At 43.6% G+C, this 19,845-nt stretch overlaps 1 protein-coding gene across 1 annotated transcript in view; it reads right to left on the bottom strand.

Annotated features, from left to right (window-relative positions):
• The window catches only part of CALCR (calcitonin receptor), a 77,929-nt gene that overhangs the window by 25,409 nt on the left and 32,675 nt on the right, over positions 1-19,845 (bottom strand). The window contains exon 7 of the mRNA XM_005228822.3: positions 1,550-1,703. Coding sequence (XP_005228879.1) covers positions 1,550-1,703 — 154 coding nt within the window. The remainder of the gene's footprint in view (positions 1-1,549; positions 1,704-19,845) is intronic.

Genomic DNA, 19,845 nt, shown 5'->3' with positions numbered 1-19,845 from the left:
CACAAGGAATTGGGAGGGGACACAGCCGGGACAGCTGACATGAACTATCCAAAGGGATATTCCATATCATAGAACGTCATGCTGAGTATATATAAACTGGGGGAGAAAGAAGAAAGGGGGGACATTCAGCATTATGGCATTTTCTTCCCAAGTCACCATTATGTGTGATGGAGCCCGGCCTTCCTGGAAATGGCTGAACCCCTGCCTGCCCATGGGGAGCTGTTAATGAATTCCTTGTTTTGCTTTGATAGCATGCATGGCTTTTGCTTTACCTATTAAACTGTCTTTATCTCAGCCCACGAGTTTTCTCACTTTTACTCTTCTGATCCTCTCCCCCACCCCACCGTGGGGGGAGCGAGCAAGCAGCTGTGCGGTGCTTGGCTGCTGGCGGGGGTTAAACCGCGACAAGCATAAATTCTGCCTGCTTCAGACTGGGATTGCAAGAGATGAATACAAGCGACCATCCCTAAGTGCAGTGGGACAATGGATAAAGGTCCACCATTTACTGCACAGCTGCACCAGTGGTTTCAAGATATGGGGACTGGCTTGTAAGAAACTGGAATAAGGCCAGAGATTCATGGTTCCCAAACTGGGAAAAAGCTCTTGATAATGATTTTCTATCAACACTGATGTGGACTGGATATACAATAGTGATTGAAATATGAAAGAGACTGCACTCCATTGTAATATAATGGCTGTATTTATATGGCCTTTTATTGGAACAGATAGTCCAAAGGATAAATATCTGTTATTGCTACTAATTAAAAGGCAAGGGATCCCTTAATGAAAACAGAAGAGATATGCTTATTTGGAGATGAAGGACTGACCTAGGCATGGTTCCTTGAGCAATATGCATGCAACTACATGCAGTTTGCATTCACAGTGTATGGGTTTGTAACATCTCTTATGGTATATAATTGAGATTTGCTTATTGACACCTGACATTTTCAGAGAAATATATTTCTCTGAAATGCTCTAGAGATCACTGTTGGACAAAATCAGCCCTGGCAGCAGAGTCATTACCTACTCCTGTGTAGGTAAAATTGCATCTTTAAAACAATGTCTGCCAGAATATATCTGATACTGGATTCACTTCCAGAGAAATTCTGGTTTCTCTTTCTGTATGCTGTGTTTTTTCACTTTGGGAAACATAGATACTGATCTTCCCTCTTCTTCATTCCAAAAAAAATATACTTTTAAAAGTACTGTTACAGATTAATATTTTTTATATAAAGTGACAAAAATAGACCACTTTTGTTGAGAAAAGAGATGTGTTTGGATAGAAATCTGTTTTTCTCCCAAAGTTTTGCTTAACAAAACATAAGCATTTCTTCCAACAAATCCCAAGATGCAACAAATAATGGATACTGACTCCTGCTGATTTTTGTAAGTCTCTAGGCCCACCCGAACAAATGCATTCGAATGTAGGACACAAGAACTCAATCTTAAGCTATGATCAGCAGTATAAATATAATAATTCAGATATATAAGCGCTAGCAGAATTTAAACATCTAAAATAACTGACCACCTTGCTACAAATTATACATACCCCAGCCCAAGAGGTAATACCAGTGCAAACGCTGCTCTTCAGCAAACACTGCCACCACAATCAATGTGTGAAGATAAATGCCTTCGCAGAGCATCCAGAAGTAGTTGCAGCCCAACATGTACTGATGGAAGAACTGCAGCACTTTGCAGCTTACCTGTTAGACAAACGAGATAATGTCACACACCTGACCAGCATTTTGCATTTAAGCAGGCAAAGACAAATATTACTGATAGGCTGTAAGCAGCAGTGTGGAACAAAAATCCCCAGCTCTTCCTGGGTTTGTTCAGTACCTATCAGTGACAGGGATTTAAAACTCTTAGAAATGAGATGAATGGAATAAACGGCCCTCCCACAATAGAAAAAAAGAATGATAATAGTACTCCAAAAAGTACCACTCAACAAAAAAAATCTTCAAAAGTTGGTACTCTGATGTTTTTTAAACAAGCAACTTGTTCTAGAAGCACAAGAAAGGCTTTGAAGATAACAGCAACTGAGAGCTCTGGTTTGTGTGTTTTCTTTTACTTTTCATCAAACTTTTCTAAGGTTTGTTCAGTTCTCACATCTGAGCCAGAGTCACTTACTCTTTAAACTGCACCCAGCTCTGAACTCAGGAAGAGCAAGTGCTGTTGGCAGTGGAGATTTTTTTTGGTAGGGTACCAGGGACATTAGCTTCACCTCTTTGCAAGAAGACAGCTTTATGTTGTTTTGTCCAAATGACAAAGCAACACATGGAGCTAAACAGAGCCAGTGAAGCTGGGAAGTGGTTCCTGCCTGAGGTTCAGATAAGGTTGCAGACATAGACCTTGACAAGAGACTGTGGCTTCAAGATGCTGGGAAGCGGGCAGATAGTGGAGTGAAGCATGTTGTGTCCACTTCTGGAGAGCCAGCTGGTGTGGGACAATGCTGTTCCTCTTCTGAGAGGATCTCATGTCCATCCGTCTCCTCAGAGAGGGCAATGAAGTCTTCCATGTGGGCTTCCATGCCACCAGCACACAGGAGGGCCAGGAGGAGTGGGAAAGTGTTGCTGTGCTGGCAGAGACCCACTGCTCCTGGGGGAGCACCACATGCTACTTGGAAATCTGAGGTCACAGCAGTGATGGCAAAATGACAGTCATCATCTGTGGCCGCAGGAAAATATTCCTTCCCCGTAACTTCTGCGGATGTTTTCCAAACTGATGACCTGGGCTGTAAGAGATGTCTTCAGGATTTACTTGTCTCTTTGAAGAGACATTTTGGCAGTTCAGCAGGTAGAGGACTGCATGTTCTGCACCTGTCTGGACTGCCCCTCTAGAGCAGAAAAGCTGGTTAGCCATCCAGTGCACCACCTTCTGTTGCTGAAAAGCATTCCCAAAGCAATTGCCTGAACACGTGCATTTAGTTCTGTTTCAATATTTGCAGTGCATCTTGCTACTTGTGAAAATATAGGATTATTGATAGGTTAGGATATAGGATTCTGACAGGATTGACTTGAAGGACTGATTTTTATTTTTGTTGATTCATTTTTTCTGCTCATAACACAAAGCAAAGCAGACAGTCACATCTTTGTTGACACCACACATCAACAGGTTTTACAAAGTATGCCCACAAAGGGTTGTACAGTGGTTTGAAAAGGTTAAAAAAAACAAAAGAAAAAAAAAGAAAAAGGAAGAAGTTTTTGCTACTTTTTCTGTTGATAAATGTGTTCACTCAGGTTCTTAAATAATCCTTGGACTGCTTTTCACAGGTCTGGGTCAATATGTTTCCTGCCCTGTTCCCTCAAACGTGCCCAACGCCCCCTCCCAGCTGGTGGCTGGCCTTTCTCACTTCTCTCCTTATCAATCAACCACCCCCAAGGGGCTGCCTTGAGTGACAGGTGCTTCCCAAGGGCTGCACACACATTCAGGTGGCACCTTCCCCAGCCTCTAAAAAGTCAGCAAACTTTCTGAGCCATCACAGCAGCTTTCCAGACAGGTTTGATAAAATCCACCACATCCCACGTTTGGTCTGGGCCAGCCCCATGCTCCCCTGCAGGGATCTCCTTGGAGGAGCTGCAGGTCAGGGGTTGACCGGAGGGCTCAAGGCATCATTTTCCCAGTAGCTCTGGCAGGAGTGACTCGGGGTGCTGGCACCTTGTGCACAGGCTGGTTCTGCTCCTGCCAGTGCCAAGGTTGCCCCAGTTTTCCATCCAGGCACTGAGGCTCTGGGAACGGTCTTGTGCTGCGACTGGCAGCTGGAGGGGAGCAGAGCATGGCCAGTGAGTTCTGCAACAAAATCCACAGTACGTTCTCAAGCCTGTCATTTTAACTTAATGCTTTCACCATTTCATATTGCCGAACTAAAAGGGAGATGACTACGGAGTGCCCTTGCTTCTCCCTGGCAGCTGTTTGCAGGGTTCACTGGCTCACTGAGCAGACAGGGTGAACCCTGCTTCAGTTGTTTGAACTAAGTCAGTCTTTGCTGGAACTTTCACCTGTAGCTCAAACAAATGCACACACAGAAAGCACACTGCCTGAGTACTACATACCTAAACTCATTTACTTCATTTCCTCAACATTTCTTCCTCTCCTGTACCCTCCTGTGAACTGTCACTTGTGGCTTTAAAAATGAAATCATATACTTGTCTTCTAGAGTAATGGCCAAACAGACAGCTCACAACTCTTTAGAGGAATCTACTCACTTCCTACGCGGTAAGTTAAAGTAGTAAGAATACCATTGGCAAAACATTAAGGATGGGTGTGGTAAGTACTCAGATCTGTATCACATTACTTTGAGAATGAATCTGAAAAAGGTAGCATAAAGAGTTTAAGCATAATGCACTGAGATAGGTAATGATAAATTCAACTAATCAAACTACAGCAAAAATCAACCTTTGCTTTGGATGAGCTAAGAAACGCAGCATGTTTCATCTGTGGCTAAGTGATGCTATGAAAATATTTTCGTACAATCAAAAGAGAGTGGTTTTCTTAGGTCAGAGCAGGTAAAAGAGAAGAACCTGTTCCTGGTGAGAACTGGATTCACGCATGATACAAATAAAACATGACAAATGTAACCAACATCTCAGTGTACATTAGTCTTCGCTGGGAAAACTGCAGAACTAGTAAGTTTTAGGAAGTGTTTATTCTTACAGAAACAAGTAAAACAAAACTGCAAGATGATCCAAAGCAAATCTTCCACCTTTTCCATTCTTGGCAGCTAACTAATTGCTAACTTTGAGATAAAAAACCACATCTGGGGGTTCAGTCTTCTGCTGAAATCAAATGTTTTCTTGCATGTTCTTTGAGGCAGAGGCTCTGTCCTTGTTGTGTCTTGTACAATATGCAGCACGGTCCAACCCAGGGCTAGACTGCTTCCCGCCTGCTGGAAATACCACACAGCGGAGAGGAAACCGTGTGGGAGGTCCCTGCCGCATGTGGAAGATACCTGCCTGACACAGTCGGCCAGTGAGCCAGCCAGGGGAGATGCCCCACTGGACCTGCTGTTTACAAACAGGGAAGGTTTTGGTGGGTGATGTGGAGGTCAGAGGAAATCTTGGGCATAGCAATCATGAGTTGATAGAGTTTCCAATTCTGAGAGAAGCGAGGCAGCAGAATCACTACCTTGGCCTTCCCAAGGGCTGAGTTTGGCCTGTTGGGGGCCTGGTTGACGGAGTCCCTTGGGAGGCAGTCCTGAAGGGCAAGGGGTCCAGGAAGGCTGGGCATTCCTCAAGAAGGAAATCTTAAAGGTGCAGGAGCAGGTTGTCCCCATGTGCTGAAAGGTGAGCCAGTGGGGAAGGTGACTGGCCTGGCTGAACAGAGCTTCGGCTGGAACTCAGGGGGAAAAAATTGTTTACCACTCTTAGAAGAAGGGGCAGGCAACTCTGGAGGACCACAAGGATGTCACAAGGTTATGCAGGGCACAGATTAGAGAGGCGAAAGCCCAGATGGAACATGGGCTGGCTACTGCCATAAAAAGATAACAAAAAAAGTTGTTACATATTCATTAGAAACAGAAGGAGGGCCAAGGAGAATGTGCCCTTTATTGGACACGGCAGGGGACACTGCCATAAGAGATGAGGAAAAGGCTGAGGTACTTAACGCTTTCTTTGCCTCAGTCTTTAATAAAAAGATGAGCTTCCCTCTGGGTACTCAGCCCCCTGAGCTGGAAGACAGGGACAGGGAGGAGCAGAATGAAGTCCCCACAGTCCAGGAGGAAGAGGTCAGTGACCTGCTGCTCCACTTAGACACACACAGGTCTATGGTGCCGGATGGGATCCACCGGAGTGTACCTAGGGAGCTGACAGAGGAGCTCACCAAGCCACTCTCCATAATTCATCAACAGTCCCGGCAAACTGGCGAGGTCCCAGACGCCTGGATGTTAGTCAATGTGATGTCCATCTACCAGAAGGGCTGCAAGGAGAATCTGGGGAACTACAGGCCTGTCAGCCTGACCTCAGTGCTGGGGAAGGTTATGGAACAGATTATCCCAAGTGCCACCACACAGCATATGCAGGGCAACCAGGGGATCAGGCCCAGCCAGCACAGGGTTATAAAAGGCAGGTCCTGCTTGATGAACCTGATCTCCTTCCATGACAAGGTGACCTGCCTAGTGGATGAGGGAAAGGCTGTGGATGTTGTCTACATGGACCTTAGTAAAGCCTTTGATCAATGGGCCGAGGCCAGTTGTATGAGGTTCAGCAAGGAGAAGTGCTGGGTCCTGCACTGGGGTCACAACAGCCCCACACAACACTACGGGCTTGGGGAAAATGGCTGGAAAGCTGCCTGGTGGGAAAGGACGTGGGGGTGCTGGTTGACAGCTGGTTGAACATGAGCCAGCAGTGTGCCCAGGTGGCCAAGAAGGCCAACAGCATCCTGGCTTGTATCTGAAACAGTGTGGCCAGCAGGACTAAGGCAGTTATCATCCCCCTGTACTTGGCACTGGTGAGGCCGCACCTCAAACACTGTGTTCAGCTTTGGGCCCCTCACACCAAGAGGGACATTGAGGTGCTGGAGCGTGTCCAGAGAAGGGCAACGAAGCTGGTGAAGGGTCTGGAGCACAAGGCTTATGAGGAGCGGCTGAGGGAACTGGGGGTGTTTAGTCTGGAGAGGAGGAGGCTCAGCAGGGATCTTATCACTCTTTACAGCTGCCTGGAAGGAGGCTGTAGGCCGGTGGAGGTTGGTCTCTTCTCCCCAGATAACAAGCAGCAGGACAAAACAAAATGGCCTCAAATTGCACCAGGGGAGGTTTAGCTTGGATATTAGGAAAAATTTCTTCACTGAAAGGATCGTCAAGCATTGGAACAGGCTGCCCAGGGAGGTGGAGGAATCACCATCCCCAGAGGCATTTGAAAAACATGTAGGTGCAGTGCTTGGCAACATGGTTCAGTGATGGACTTGGCAGTCCTGGGTTAATTGTTGGAGCTGATGATCTCAAATGTCTTTTCCAACCTAAATGAGTCTATAATTCAAAGGATTATCCCAGCACCTTCATGCTATGAGAGTAAATTGTCATGAGCACCCAGTCTATGGGTGTGCAGGTGACTGAAGCTAGTGGGTTTTAATTCATGAGTAGACAGGCTGAGAGGAAATAGCTGGTTCTTTCTAGCGCAGCCCAGTAACTGTTGCTCAGGCTGGTGTGCCTGTCTCCTAAACAGAGGAATAAACAAATGCTCCTGTTTTCAAGAGCCTGGAGACAGCATTGCAGTGCACAGCTTGGTGGCTATGTAGCAGGGAAAATGTGATACAATTATCATAGAAGCCCCCAAAGGCAGGTAACCACATAAGAAAGCAGCTCCTGTGTGGCTCTGGGAGGATGGCTAAGAATGAACCCTTTTTTGGCAAAATGCAGCCTGGCAAGAAACTCAATCTGCAAGCAAGGAGGCTGCCTCCTCCTACTTTGTCTCACTGCACTGTTGAACACAAAAGCTGAGCAAAGTTCTTTTAAAGATTTGCAGGAGAGCACCCAAGGAAAAATCTCCTTTATTAATTTTCTTTCCTCATGAAAGCAACTGGCAATGGCCTTAAATTCTGGCTGCTGAGAGGCAAAAGGGGTCAATAGGAATACAGCCAGTCATATTCCTCTCCCTTGCAAATCTTGCTAAGAGTCATGTAACTCTTGTGTACACCTTAGCTTCAAAAAAAAACACTTCAGAAAGATGCTGGAACCATTCAAAGAGAAGAAATAAAATAATTTATTCTCCTTTTACAAGAAGGAGCTAGAACTGGTGTCTATGATGTTTTGCAGGATATACTGGCATATTATTAATACTGTTCATGTTCAAGTCCTGTTGAAGGAGTCCCAAAGGTCCATCTGCCTACGCAGGCCCCTGCAATTGCCCAGTAATGTAATTGGCATGCCAGTCTCCTCTGCTAATCCAGCAATCTCTCATCACATGCAATTGTCATTTCTCTGTTACGGCTTTCCTTGGTTATTGGTTAATAGCTTATGGAAAGAAAGCTGCAGCATTAATTACCATCACTACCCATTAGGGCAAATCAAAGCAAAACACTCAAGACTACATAAAACCCAGAATACCATCTTCACCAATAATAGCAATTTATATATATAACAATAATAATGTGAAATAAGCTGCTAATTGTTTTTGAGCAGGTCTTCCTAGTAATTCAGTCAAAGGACTGACTCAGTTTTGGCATTGGAAAGTTGTACAGATTCCTGCGCGCCCTCATTCCTGTGATGCTCTCCTGGGTGAACCAACTTAGGCTGGCAAGTTAGGAGGTCTGTTTTTCACCAGTCCTTACCAACTCCAGAGAGGCTGACCTATGGAAAGTGAGGGTGGGATAGCCTTTTGGTCTGCAAAACAAAACCCCTCTCAAATGCTCACCATCCATTGAAATGCCCCCAACTGACATTTCAAATAAATTGTTAAAAATAAGCCAACCAAGGTTATCGATTCTAAACCAAGACAGCTATATGGACCATCACGACAGCTGTGCACTTCTTTGTTTAAAAGTAAATAAACCTATTTGACCATATTAGTCTGGTTCCTTTTCACCTTTGTAAACCTCCCCAGTGCACAGCAGTGAGGGACCCTCCTTGAGGAGAGTTTGTACTGCTTGCTACAGAGGCCAGACATGATTTGCTCAAATTCAGTTTGAAGGCAGTGCAATAACAATATATTCTCAGACATACTTAATTGTTGCGACGGAGGGAAGACACAGTCACTCAATATGAGGGATCAGCAGACTTCGTTTATTGTCTCTTACAGTCACCTTTTATGCCTTCTTATAATTAGCTCATACATATTACAAAAGTTAAGCTCATTATTGGTTAGTTGCCTAAATACCAAGCCCGCCCCTAGTTTCTCTTCTGTAGTTATCTGTTCCCACCTGTAACATTCTTTTCCCACCGCGATCTTCCTGTTATTGTGTAACAAGAACAGCCAAAGACAGTGTATTTTGCTTTACTTCAGATAAGCTGAGAGCGATGTGCATTTTTGTTCAGCCAGCTGGACTATGTCTATGTGACCCTTTTCAGCTAGCCAGTTATCCACACTTAACTTAGCATTTTAAAGGAGCAACTTGAAGTTTGGTTACTGCCCTGCCTTACACTTTTTTTTTTTTTCTGGCTATTAGAACGCTATTCTATGAAAATATTCTTAAATTCCAAGTATCCACATGTTACAGAAATAAGCAATAAAAAGACTTTCCAAAGCAAGACAGTGCTAAGTATTGTAGCTGTAAATCACTGGCCATCAGAACGTCATACCATTATACAAGACATCTACTGTGAGTCATCCATTAAATTGTGTTCCAGTCAGAAACCTGGCACAGAGGGACTCAGGCTAAGATTAATGTTTTAATATACTTTTAAACCACTTACAGAACAAAATGTACACAGTTGCTCAGAGGGATCCTAGGTTTTGTGTTACAAGAAAGCAAAATATGAAATTAAACAAGGGGGATATTTTTAACAGCATCTGTGTCCATGCCTACACTATAGCAAAGCTGCCAGCCCAGAATTAGGCATTCTGGACAAGAATTAATATGGCTACTTCTGCACATCCTTCAGCCTTGGCTGTGGTAGTGACTGCTCTCCCTGGGCTACGGCTTTGAACTCCGCAGGGTGCTGTGCTGAGCTCCCATGGGGCTCCTGTGGCACATCCAGCACCACCAGTGCCTGGTGGCCACCAGCTCCTCGCTCGCAAGGTGCGAGGCAGAGCAAAATGCAGCCTCATCATGCCCGATGGGTTTTATTAGCTTGGTTTCTGAGCTGGGGTTGCCAGGAGGAGGCACCTTTTCAGGCAGGCATTGTAAGTATGAGCCCAACTGATCGAGGAGGGCAGAGAGGCCACTCTTGTCTGAAGAGGGGCCCCGAGAAGGAGAGAACAGGGGCAGTCAGGGTAGTCTGAAAAAATAGTACAGGAACTACTGAATCTGCTGTTCATTTGAACTGGAAATGGAGTCAGAGTGCTCACAACATGTGCTGCCATCTTCTCCCAGTGGTGGGAGGTAATCCTCAAATAAAAAGGGGTAAGAGCTTCAGTTATTCCAGGCACCTCTCCGCCACCATCACACATTCATGCAATGCTCTGGCTGATTTTGCAGCCACACCTGAGCTCTGGGCATGCTGTGGTGCCCTGAGCCAGGCTAGTTTAAGCCTACATGGAGTATACCTAACAGCCAACTGTACTTAAGTTTACACGCGAGGTGTAAGATCTAGACCTGCAAAGCCATTTCCCAGGGACTAGGTACTCGCATAGCTTTAATGAAATGAATACAACTACTCCATGATTCAGTGAAATGCTCCAGGGATTTTATAATGGTACGACTGGGATTTATGAGACTAAATGTAGACACCTAAGCTGTCTCTCCTGCAGTTGAAAGATGACAAGTGAAGAGAGGTGATGGAGATTACAGCAAAAATATCCTCATCCTAAAGGAGATATCTAACATAAGTCAGATGGATAGCGCCCTGAATGTGATGGTCTTTAGCTATAAGAGCAGCATGGGGCAATTAGCTCAGCTGTATCTACAAAAGGTGTCCAAATGTAAGATGTACCTGACCTTAAATGCCTGTGTGCGTTTCAGCTCTCTGGATGCACTCAGACTCTGTTCCAGTGCCTTTCCTGGGGTGACCTGCTGGCCAGGGGGAGCCCCTAACCCTTTGAAGGATCTTAGGCCAAGGGAACACCAAGGAATTCAGAAAAGTTGGCTGTATGCAACTATAAGCTATTCAGAAGTCAAATGGTGAGGAAAGGATCTTAATCATCCAAATAACTGACCTGTTACTGCCAACTAAAGCTGAAAGCCATGCAGGTAAGTAGCTCAAGCCTCTTGCTTTTTTCTGCTTCCTGAAAGTCATTACTGTTTCTCCCATACTCTTACCCCATGTGCTTGGCTGTTATCTGTAAAGACATTTTGATGCCCTTTCATTTATTTCTTTTCTATTTCAGTCTGCTTCTGTTTGATCTTAAATACCTTCCAGAGGAGCAATAATACAGGTCTGCACAGCAGTCACTGAAGGGGAATCAAATAGCATGGATGGAATTCATCTCACTTAACCTGGATGTCTGACTTCATGGTATAGGTGTGTAGACTGAAGTAGTACCTGGAGAGGAATGAGTACTCTGCATTTAATTCACCTGACCTGTTTCATCCACCTGCGAGGTCTCTTGGACTCAGACACAGCTGCTTGCACTGGCAGTGCTGCCATTTAATCAGACAAATCCCAGTGAGGAAAACAGCTGTGGCAGCACAGTATCAGGGAGAATATTGTGTTTAGGAATTGCCCTTCTGTTTTGGAGTGAGTTACGGTACTGTCCTGAGGGGAATTAATTTTGAAAATTCTTTTGAGGTCTTTTGAAAAAAAATCTCCTTTCTGGCTAATTCAGATTCAAATTTCTCACATTTTAGATACTCCCTTTTAAAGGCATATGGTAAGGAAAACTTGGAGAGGAACCACAAGTTTAAATTTAATTATATTGAATTAGTAGTTGCTTCTACAACAGTCAGGTTTCTATACATAACTGATGTATATTCCCAGAGAAATATCAAAACCCAACCTGCTTAAATGCTCTATTCACATTGGAGCCCTTGTGTACAAAGCACAGGAGCAGGAGTTCATTAGAGGATGCCATGTCCATACGGTGTAGCACAGAATCCACCGAAAAGGCAACCGTTAGCATTTTCACTTGTTGATCTGACATTTAAGAAGGAATTGCTACTTGACATTTTTCCATGCCTGTGTTTTTAGGGGTTAATAACATATCATTTGTTTACCTCTCAGGCTTTTAGATGCATACGCAGGAGTCACTGCAATTGATAGAAAACTATGGCTACCCAGGTCCCACCCTATATTTTCAGGTCATCTTCACTTTGTAATTAGAACCCTCTCCCATTTCTTGAGAAAAACCAAAGGGAAAAATGATAAAAAGCCTCAGTAAAGCACAGAGAATTGAATTTGTGTCAGAACTCAGTCAAGCACAACTCCACACCATGAAAGACTAACAGCCTTTCAGGGACCGCTACAGCTCAGTTCTGAGGGTGAAATAAATACCGCTTGAGCAGCAGTTCTGGAGGCATGTCATGAATTTGAGGAAATATGGAAGGGATTAATTCATTTTGCACATACAGCCAGAGTGTGCTTTGCTATGATAACACCTCATATAAAAACCCCAAACAGGAGAATTACAGTCGATGACAGCGAGACCAGGGATGTTGAGCCCTTCTGATTTTGAAAAGAGCTGTCCTGGGAGTGCTCACTTCTCAGTGCCACAACGGCAGAGCTTCAGGGTCCAGGGGTGGTGCAGGTTCACAATGATTAGGCAGAATGACAGGTTAAATCAGACTTTTCACAGAGACATTTAAATCTGCAGTTTAGTCTGTGCGTGCAGTATTCCACCTCCATCCTTGCTGGAGCTAAGAGCACAGGTCTTTCTCACTTGTGCAGAAAATATGCAGTCTAAAAACCTGGGAACAAGCCCTAGGACCTGATGACTTCAGCTTTGGGACAGCAATGCATTTTGCAGTACAAAGTCCTTTCTGGAATCACATTTCTGGAGAAAACAGCACTCCGACTCCTAAATACGAGGCTGTGTGTAGGGATCACACTGCTGAAATACCATCCACAGGATCTGACACAGCCTGGGTCATTTTGACACGAAATACCTTGGGACTGGGCTTACATGAAAGCTGTCATCCCTCCCTTCATGATTCTGCAACAGTTTTGAGAAACCAGAGTCTATACTAATAGATACAGCTTTAAAAGAAGAGCAAGCAACTGAAATGTAGACAGAATAATTCCTGAGGAAAGTAAGATGAGGAAATCTGTCCCAAAATAAACACTTATTTTTAGACTCTTAAACCTTTTTCCCCTCCTGATTGCAACTGATAACTTGATGGTGCCTTCCCACTGAGAAAGCATCCATAATAACGTTGTTGAGAAAGCTCAGATCTTTCTCAGAGATAGTGACTGACTGACTTCTTTACAGTCCAGATTCAGTTGTTCCATATAAACCACAAATACTCTTCACAGAAATGTCATTTATGAATGCTGTGAATGTCCTTTACTCATTCATACTTCATATTCAGGGCATGGCACACTACATTATTACATTACAGATCACACTACAGTGAATCTGACACCACCGGGATTTCATGGTGCTTTGTTTCTCCATTACTCTGAGAGTTTTGAGAATACAAACAAGAATATAAAGACCTTGGGAAAAATGATGGGAATTACTGCTCCGTTTCATGCCATTTAGACCCTGACAGATCTGTCTTAAAAAGAATGCAGGTATTAATCCAGCCTGAAAATTTGTGAGAATTCTTTGAATATGGCTGGTTCTGAATTCACAGCATTCCTTAGTCTGCATTAATGTCACTGAATCTTGTGGGCGGGGGAAGACTTGATCTTTCCTAGCATAGATGAAGAGATTCTGATTTACATCTGAATTACTGCAGTGTTATACCAGTGCAACCCAGTGATTTCAGGGAGAGTAAAACTGGTGCATCAGAGTCCTGGCACTACCCATGAGCTTACTGCTGGCAGAACCTTCACTTGCAAATGATACACCAGCATCATACAAACTCATCCTCCTCAAAGTGAACACATGTTCTTGAACCAGTTGCAGGCATTCCCTGCCTCCAAGGAAGGTTACACTTCCCTTTGCTCACAGGCACAGGACACAGTCAGTGATCCCTCGCTGGCCGTGCCTGTGTGCCAGAGCTGGAGAGCCGGCGATCCTGTCCCTGTGCAACCTGCACAGTACTGTTCCACCTTCCTTGTCCCTGCAGCTTTGCAGGGCTGGACAGGACTCATGAGGAGTCTAGACAGCAAATGCTGTCAGGAAGCAAAGAATTATACCCTGAGAAGTGCCGTTCTGCTGATACTAGAGAAATGCAATGGCACCAGGAACAACTGTCCTCTCCACGTATCAGTGCTGCTTTGTGGATGAGGGCATAGGCAGATAGAGCAGGAATTTCCTTCCCCGGTCACCTCCTGAGGTGACTCCCCTGTAGACACATGCTCATCAGGGACTGTGCTTGCTTGTACCTCTCAGGCTCAGCCATTGCAGCTATGAACCTCAGAAATGCGATATGATGCTTTGTAGTCCAATTCAGAAATGCTCCTTAGTTGGGACAGCTTCTTTCTAAACCCGAGCATTAGAGCCAAGCCTTCCTGTTCTCCCTCTCTTTTTATTGATTTCCCAATTACCAGCAGCATCCTTTTTTGTTTGTTTGGGTTTTTTTTTTTGGGGGGGGGGGGGGGAGTGTTAGCGACTACACTGGTTCCTGTTTCAAAAGATAGCTTGTGACTCTTCTGTCCTGGTATAGCATCTGATATATCAGGAAAGAACTTGTGCCACTTAAACACCTACTTTTCTTCTCTGCTTTACTGATAAAAGCCAATGACAAGACAAGCAGCTGTCACAGAGGAGATGGGAGGGATGAGAGATGCGAGCTCAGCTTCATGTACCTGCTCAGGCAAGGAAAAACTTATAGGATTTGCATATATATTTGTAGTTGTCAAATTATTCTGGGGCACCTGCAAAGTCTAAAGCACAGCCTTAGTCCTCTGCTTGTAAGTGATAAATTAAAAGGTTTGGTTCACTCACCCACAACAGGCATTTTGCTCACTGCTCTACTCTGGAGCTGAACAAAAAAAATGCCACGGTTTCATCACTGAACATGGTATGGTGAGGCACAAAACTGGTGGAAAAACTTTGACTTCCATAAAGCTTAGCATTTTATTCTCTCCTGGCCAATCTTGTTGAGCCAGTTTGTCCTAGTGAAGTCAATGCACAAACATAATCTGCAAATGCACAGAACTTGCACAATTTGTAAATTCAGAAATACATACTGGGCCCAGGCTCACCAAGCCTCATTCCTACACCTGAGGCAGCAGAAGGGCAATATTTTGAACAGCCATTTAGACACTTATCAGACAAAGGGCTCCCAGGCAAGATGATACAGTTTTCACAACAAACCAACCCTCTCCTACCATACCTAAGAAGACTTAGGAGACACAACCACCAGGCATTGGCCAGTAATTCTGTTAGAAGTTTGATCTTTGATTACTTTTGCATCTAGATAGTATTCTAAAATAGCTTTAGGTCATCTCTTTGGGGCTAAACTGGCTGCAGAGCCCCCTATGAGTAGTCTAGTAGAAGCAGGATGGAAGAACAGATGTACTAAGATGAATGAAAGAATTTGGAGATGCTTTGAGAGTGACAGGGAAACTCTAGAAATATTTACATTAATAAAGAATCAAATCATTTAACAAGAACAGAGTCTCATGAAGCTCCACCCCAAGCATAATACATAGAACAACTCACCAGATCACAACACCCTTCTGCTCTGCAGAACTCCACCTTTGCTGCTTCTGTGGGGAGCTGCACTATGGGGACTGCTTGGACTATTAAGGCAAACACAAGTCACATGGGGCAGCAGTTTTGCAATTTAACTTCATCGGTATGAGCTATGAGCCTCTTATTTGGGAAAAATATGTTTTACAATCCCCCAGCCTCTGCTAGGCTACATCAGAAGGAACTGAAAGCAACAAGAGATGAGATGGTAACATTTATATTATATAATAAAAGTCCTAAAACTGACACTGTTTCTGAAATGCTGTGAATCTTCTTTGGTTTTCTGGCTCTTTCCCTCTCTATTCCTTTAGGAAAAGGGGAAGTCACCAGTCCCCATAAATCACAGTAGCTACCCTTTATACACTACATCTGTCTATACAGCTCAACACTTTATTTCTGCTGTTTTACTGTGATAGGGAGGAAAACCTAATACTCTTGGGTAGTCATGGCTTTCACTTGAATCTGTCAATGGTGAGATTATTTATAGTGTTCTAGTATCCATGAAGATACTAGATTTTTTTTTTAATATTACTGCTGCCATGGCCTTCCTTTACAGACTATAATGCTAGTGGGCACCAGCTTTTGTGGTCTCCTCACTTTGTCTTGGTCTCACTAATGATGCTGAGTGGGAAGCAGCTTAGTGGTTTCTCCTGAAGGCTTGCTTCCTACTAGGAGATGGGGTTTGGGCAGTACAGATAAAGCAAGTGCCCTTTGTCACCCTACCTCATGACCACAGTGATAGCAACTTCAGTGAAATGCCTGGGGAGGGGAAGGGACTACGTGCTCCTTTCAGAGACAGAGTGTGCATGTTGCACCATCAGCTAGAGTGGTAAACTAGCTCAGGATCTTTAAAGTGTATCTACATCTACACAAAGGGGCAAGAACAGACTTCAGCCTGTCACAACCTGTGTCCAAGGGGCGAGTGAGTTACAGACACTGCCAGCGGAAAGGACTGTGCCAGGCTCAGCCCTAGCCCATGCCCAACCTGTCCTTGCTGAGAAAATGAAATCACAGTGTTTGTAATGAAACATGGATTGCTTTGGGTTCTTCCTTACCAGCTCTGCTGCTGTACCCACGTAAGAGTGAATACAGGTTATTTATATATTGAGGCACAGATAAGCTGTGTGGCAGAGAGCTGGGACTTGACAGTGAGATTGGAGCGTGCCTGAATGGATGCTGGATCTGATACACCATGGCCAAGCATGAGACCCCACACAAACGTGGAGCACTGGCCCTTGCTATGGACTCTATAACTGCAACTGAAATGGAAACTCACACCATACAATGCCAGAAGCACGGGTGAAACTACTGCATGAAAGGTGAAGAGGCTACAGAAGAGCCTGGAGAAAGAGAACAGATATATCTACTGGGACAGGAAAGTGATAAAAATGCAGTAAGATTCCCAAAGCTTTTCTGGATGAGTTTCTAATGACTGAGGCATTACTGATCTGTGACCAGCCTTAGTCCCATCTACAAACGTATTCATATTGGTGCCCATGGAGCCGATCAATTGTTCAGTTTCTCATTAGCAGAGCTATCCCTCCAGTCATTAGCTGTATCCTTCTCTACCCCATCAGTACTAAGTATTAAAATTACTGGTCTTGTGGAGATCAAAAAAAGAAAAATGCAGATCTGATGTGCAATGCAGGAGCAGGCTGGAAACTAGGACCATGCGTGGCTATCAGTTAGCTGACAATTAGTGGGGGACGGATGGCGCCAAGGATGGCGCCAAGGAAAGGTAACACCTTGCGGTTAATTGATGGTAGTTAACCACCAATTGGGGATTGCCTAGGATGCAATGCTTAGCTTCAAGAACCAATCTGTTTAAAACGCGCAGCTTCTGAAAGTGTATATAAACTCCTGCTTCTGTACAATAAATTGACATTTGCTTGCATCAAGCTGCGTCCCGTCTCTTCATTCGCTGCAGTGCAAGGCTATATTAATAGATTAGGCAGCAAGAGTTTTATTTATATTTCCAGGGTTTTTAATGAAGAACATAATGTGCTGTTCACAGATCACCCTTCTTCTGTGAGTCAGTCTCATTTAAGAAGGTGATACAAGATAGCCCTTCCTATAAAATCTGTTCCAGTAATAGCATAATTAATGCAGTTGCAACTTTAGATACAACATGCAAAAAAAACCTCACATAACATTTTTCAGTATGTGTAAATAAGTGTTCATATGTGTGACTTGTTTACTTTTGTTCAAGTGTCCCTGGACCTTTTTCATTGCTTCTTCATTTGTTGTACAGCCACCTGGGCTCACATCTTTCTCTTCCATCATTTCAAATCCAGATAAATCCAAAAGAAAGAGAGAGGAAAAAAAAAATTACATAACCAGAAAGCAGTAAAAAATGAGGTAAAAAAGAAAATTAAGATATATAAAGTAACTTGACTTACCACTTTACATGAGCAGAATCATCATCAAAGGGTTTAACTCTGTACAGCAAACTGTGAGTAAGGATGCAGTACAGCCTCTCATGTAAACGATGCTTTGGATTGTCTCACATCTTTTCTGTCTGGATCACAAGGAGAATGTGGGTGTCTTGGTGTTAGGGATGAATTTCCTCTCTTGCTTTTCCTGCCTTTTCTCGTTGTTGTTTAACAGAACATTTTTCTTTCAAAATTATATGGATTTGTTGATATCCTTATAACACTGTAAGTATTTTCCCATGGTATTGCATATTTAAAGTCTACTATAAAACTTTAGGAAGGAAAAAAAGGTGGGAGCTATTGGGATGGAAACACATTTATTATTTTGCAGAATAAATACCAGCTTCATCTCTGTATATGGCCATCACATAAGGGCTATCTGTGACTCTTTGAAATTCTTTCTACACAACTCAGTATTTCTGTATTTATTGAAGGCAGGAGCCACATACACATGAGCCTGTCAAGCTCAGAAGATGCACAGGTGGGAAGTGGATAAACGCAGCAAACTACAAGAAGCCAGAAGTAGTTGTCTTAAAATGGACTTAATAAAACAGAGGGTGCAGTAGGGGTAGAAAAAACCAAGTTATGAAGCCTTTACTTGCTCTGTTAATAAGCATTAAAATAAAAATATTATGGGAATCTACTTGGTAGAATAAGTAAATTTTTAACACAAATCCTTTAATTCTTCATATGCTCATATGAAGACTATATGTAATGTCATCACGCATTAAATATGTGCCCCTGGCTGTTAATTTTCTTTTCCCAAACATGTATTTACAAGTTTATTATGTTACTAAAATAACAGAATACACTTTCCAGTAATGCTGGGAGACTTTGAACATGTTAACAGGTCACATCACCTTCTTTTTTTCTGAAGGTGAAATCTAGAATGTTAGGCAAGATCAAGCGGTGAGTGTACCCTCATCCTGCACTTGACTGCAGAAAAAAAATGGGAGACCCCAAGTATTCTGGCCCCAAGTTTTTTACCTCTCCTCTAGACAGCAGTTCACTGCTGAGTCAAAGACATGCAAATTTCATTTGGAAGAAGTGCAAAACAAGGGCTTTGTTCACCAAAGCATGCGCTTAGCTAACTAGCTGCAGCCAGGTTTGCTAGCACAGCTATGTTCGGTAACATCAGAGGAAGGACAGTGCCTGGGCAATTTCCATGACTGTATTTAGCGCTAAGGGTCCTCTTCATATTCCAGCCGGAGACCTAAAAGCTGACTGCAGACAGGAACCACTGCTCTGGGGCTCCATGGCCTCCCAAGGTAGCCACTTATGTCACTTCTATACTCTCTGTTGCCATAGCAACAGAGGCTGTCATATTCACTGGGTGATGCTCAGCATGCTGGTACCTGTCCTGGGGCTACCTGGCTCTACAGAATCTTCTGTGAGCTTTGTCACTGGCCTCACTGGGGTCAAGATTTCATTCCAAATAAAGATCCAGCTCAAAGGCACGAGATACATTTTTTTTAATGAAATCTTTGAGCGTAAGAGTCCTTGCCACAGCCTCAACTTTTAGTTTAAAGCACTTCAGATAATTTACTTCTGCTGTCAGGAAATTCTTAATCCTGAGGGAATGATCTTGCTTCAATTTAGGTGCCTGATATAACCTGCCAGCTTTTTATCTTCAAATACCAAGTGCATTTTCATTGCATCTTTTGCACAGGCTACATAAGTATGATGCTATGTGGTAAGGAGAAACAAAATGTGTGATTTTTCAATTATTATTCTGCTTTTCTTTTTTTAATCCCCAGATGGTCTCTGGGACTGCTGATGTTTTCTTTAGTCTATATATCTCCTGCTTTAATTAGCTTACTTAACCAGCACACGTTTGAGACACACATGTGATCAGGTAATAATATCAGGTGCTAATGTTAATTGCTTTCACAAAATTAGAAGCAGATAAATGGTTGAACCATAATTGAACGACCTTATTAGAAGACAAGCTGATCAGTGTTGTGACATAACTTGAGAGATTCCCAAGCTTACATTAATTTCCCATCAGCTGGGGCTGCTGTAACGACAGTGAGCACAATGTGATTGCTCTGTTCGAGAGCAAGATCGGAGCTGGGTGGCTGAGA

This window comes from Falco peregrinus, chromosome 5 (genome assembly GCF_023634155.1).
Source record: "Falco peregrinus isolate bFalPer1 chromosome 5, bFalPer1.pri, whole genome shotgun sequence".
Lineage (NCBI taxonomy): Eukaryota > Metazoa > Chordata > Aves > Falconiformes > Falconidae > Falco > Falco peregrinus.
This window is presented reverse-complemented; position numbering and strand designations above follow the sequence as displayed.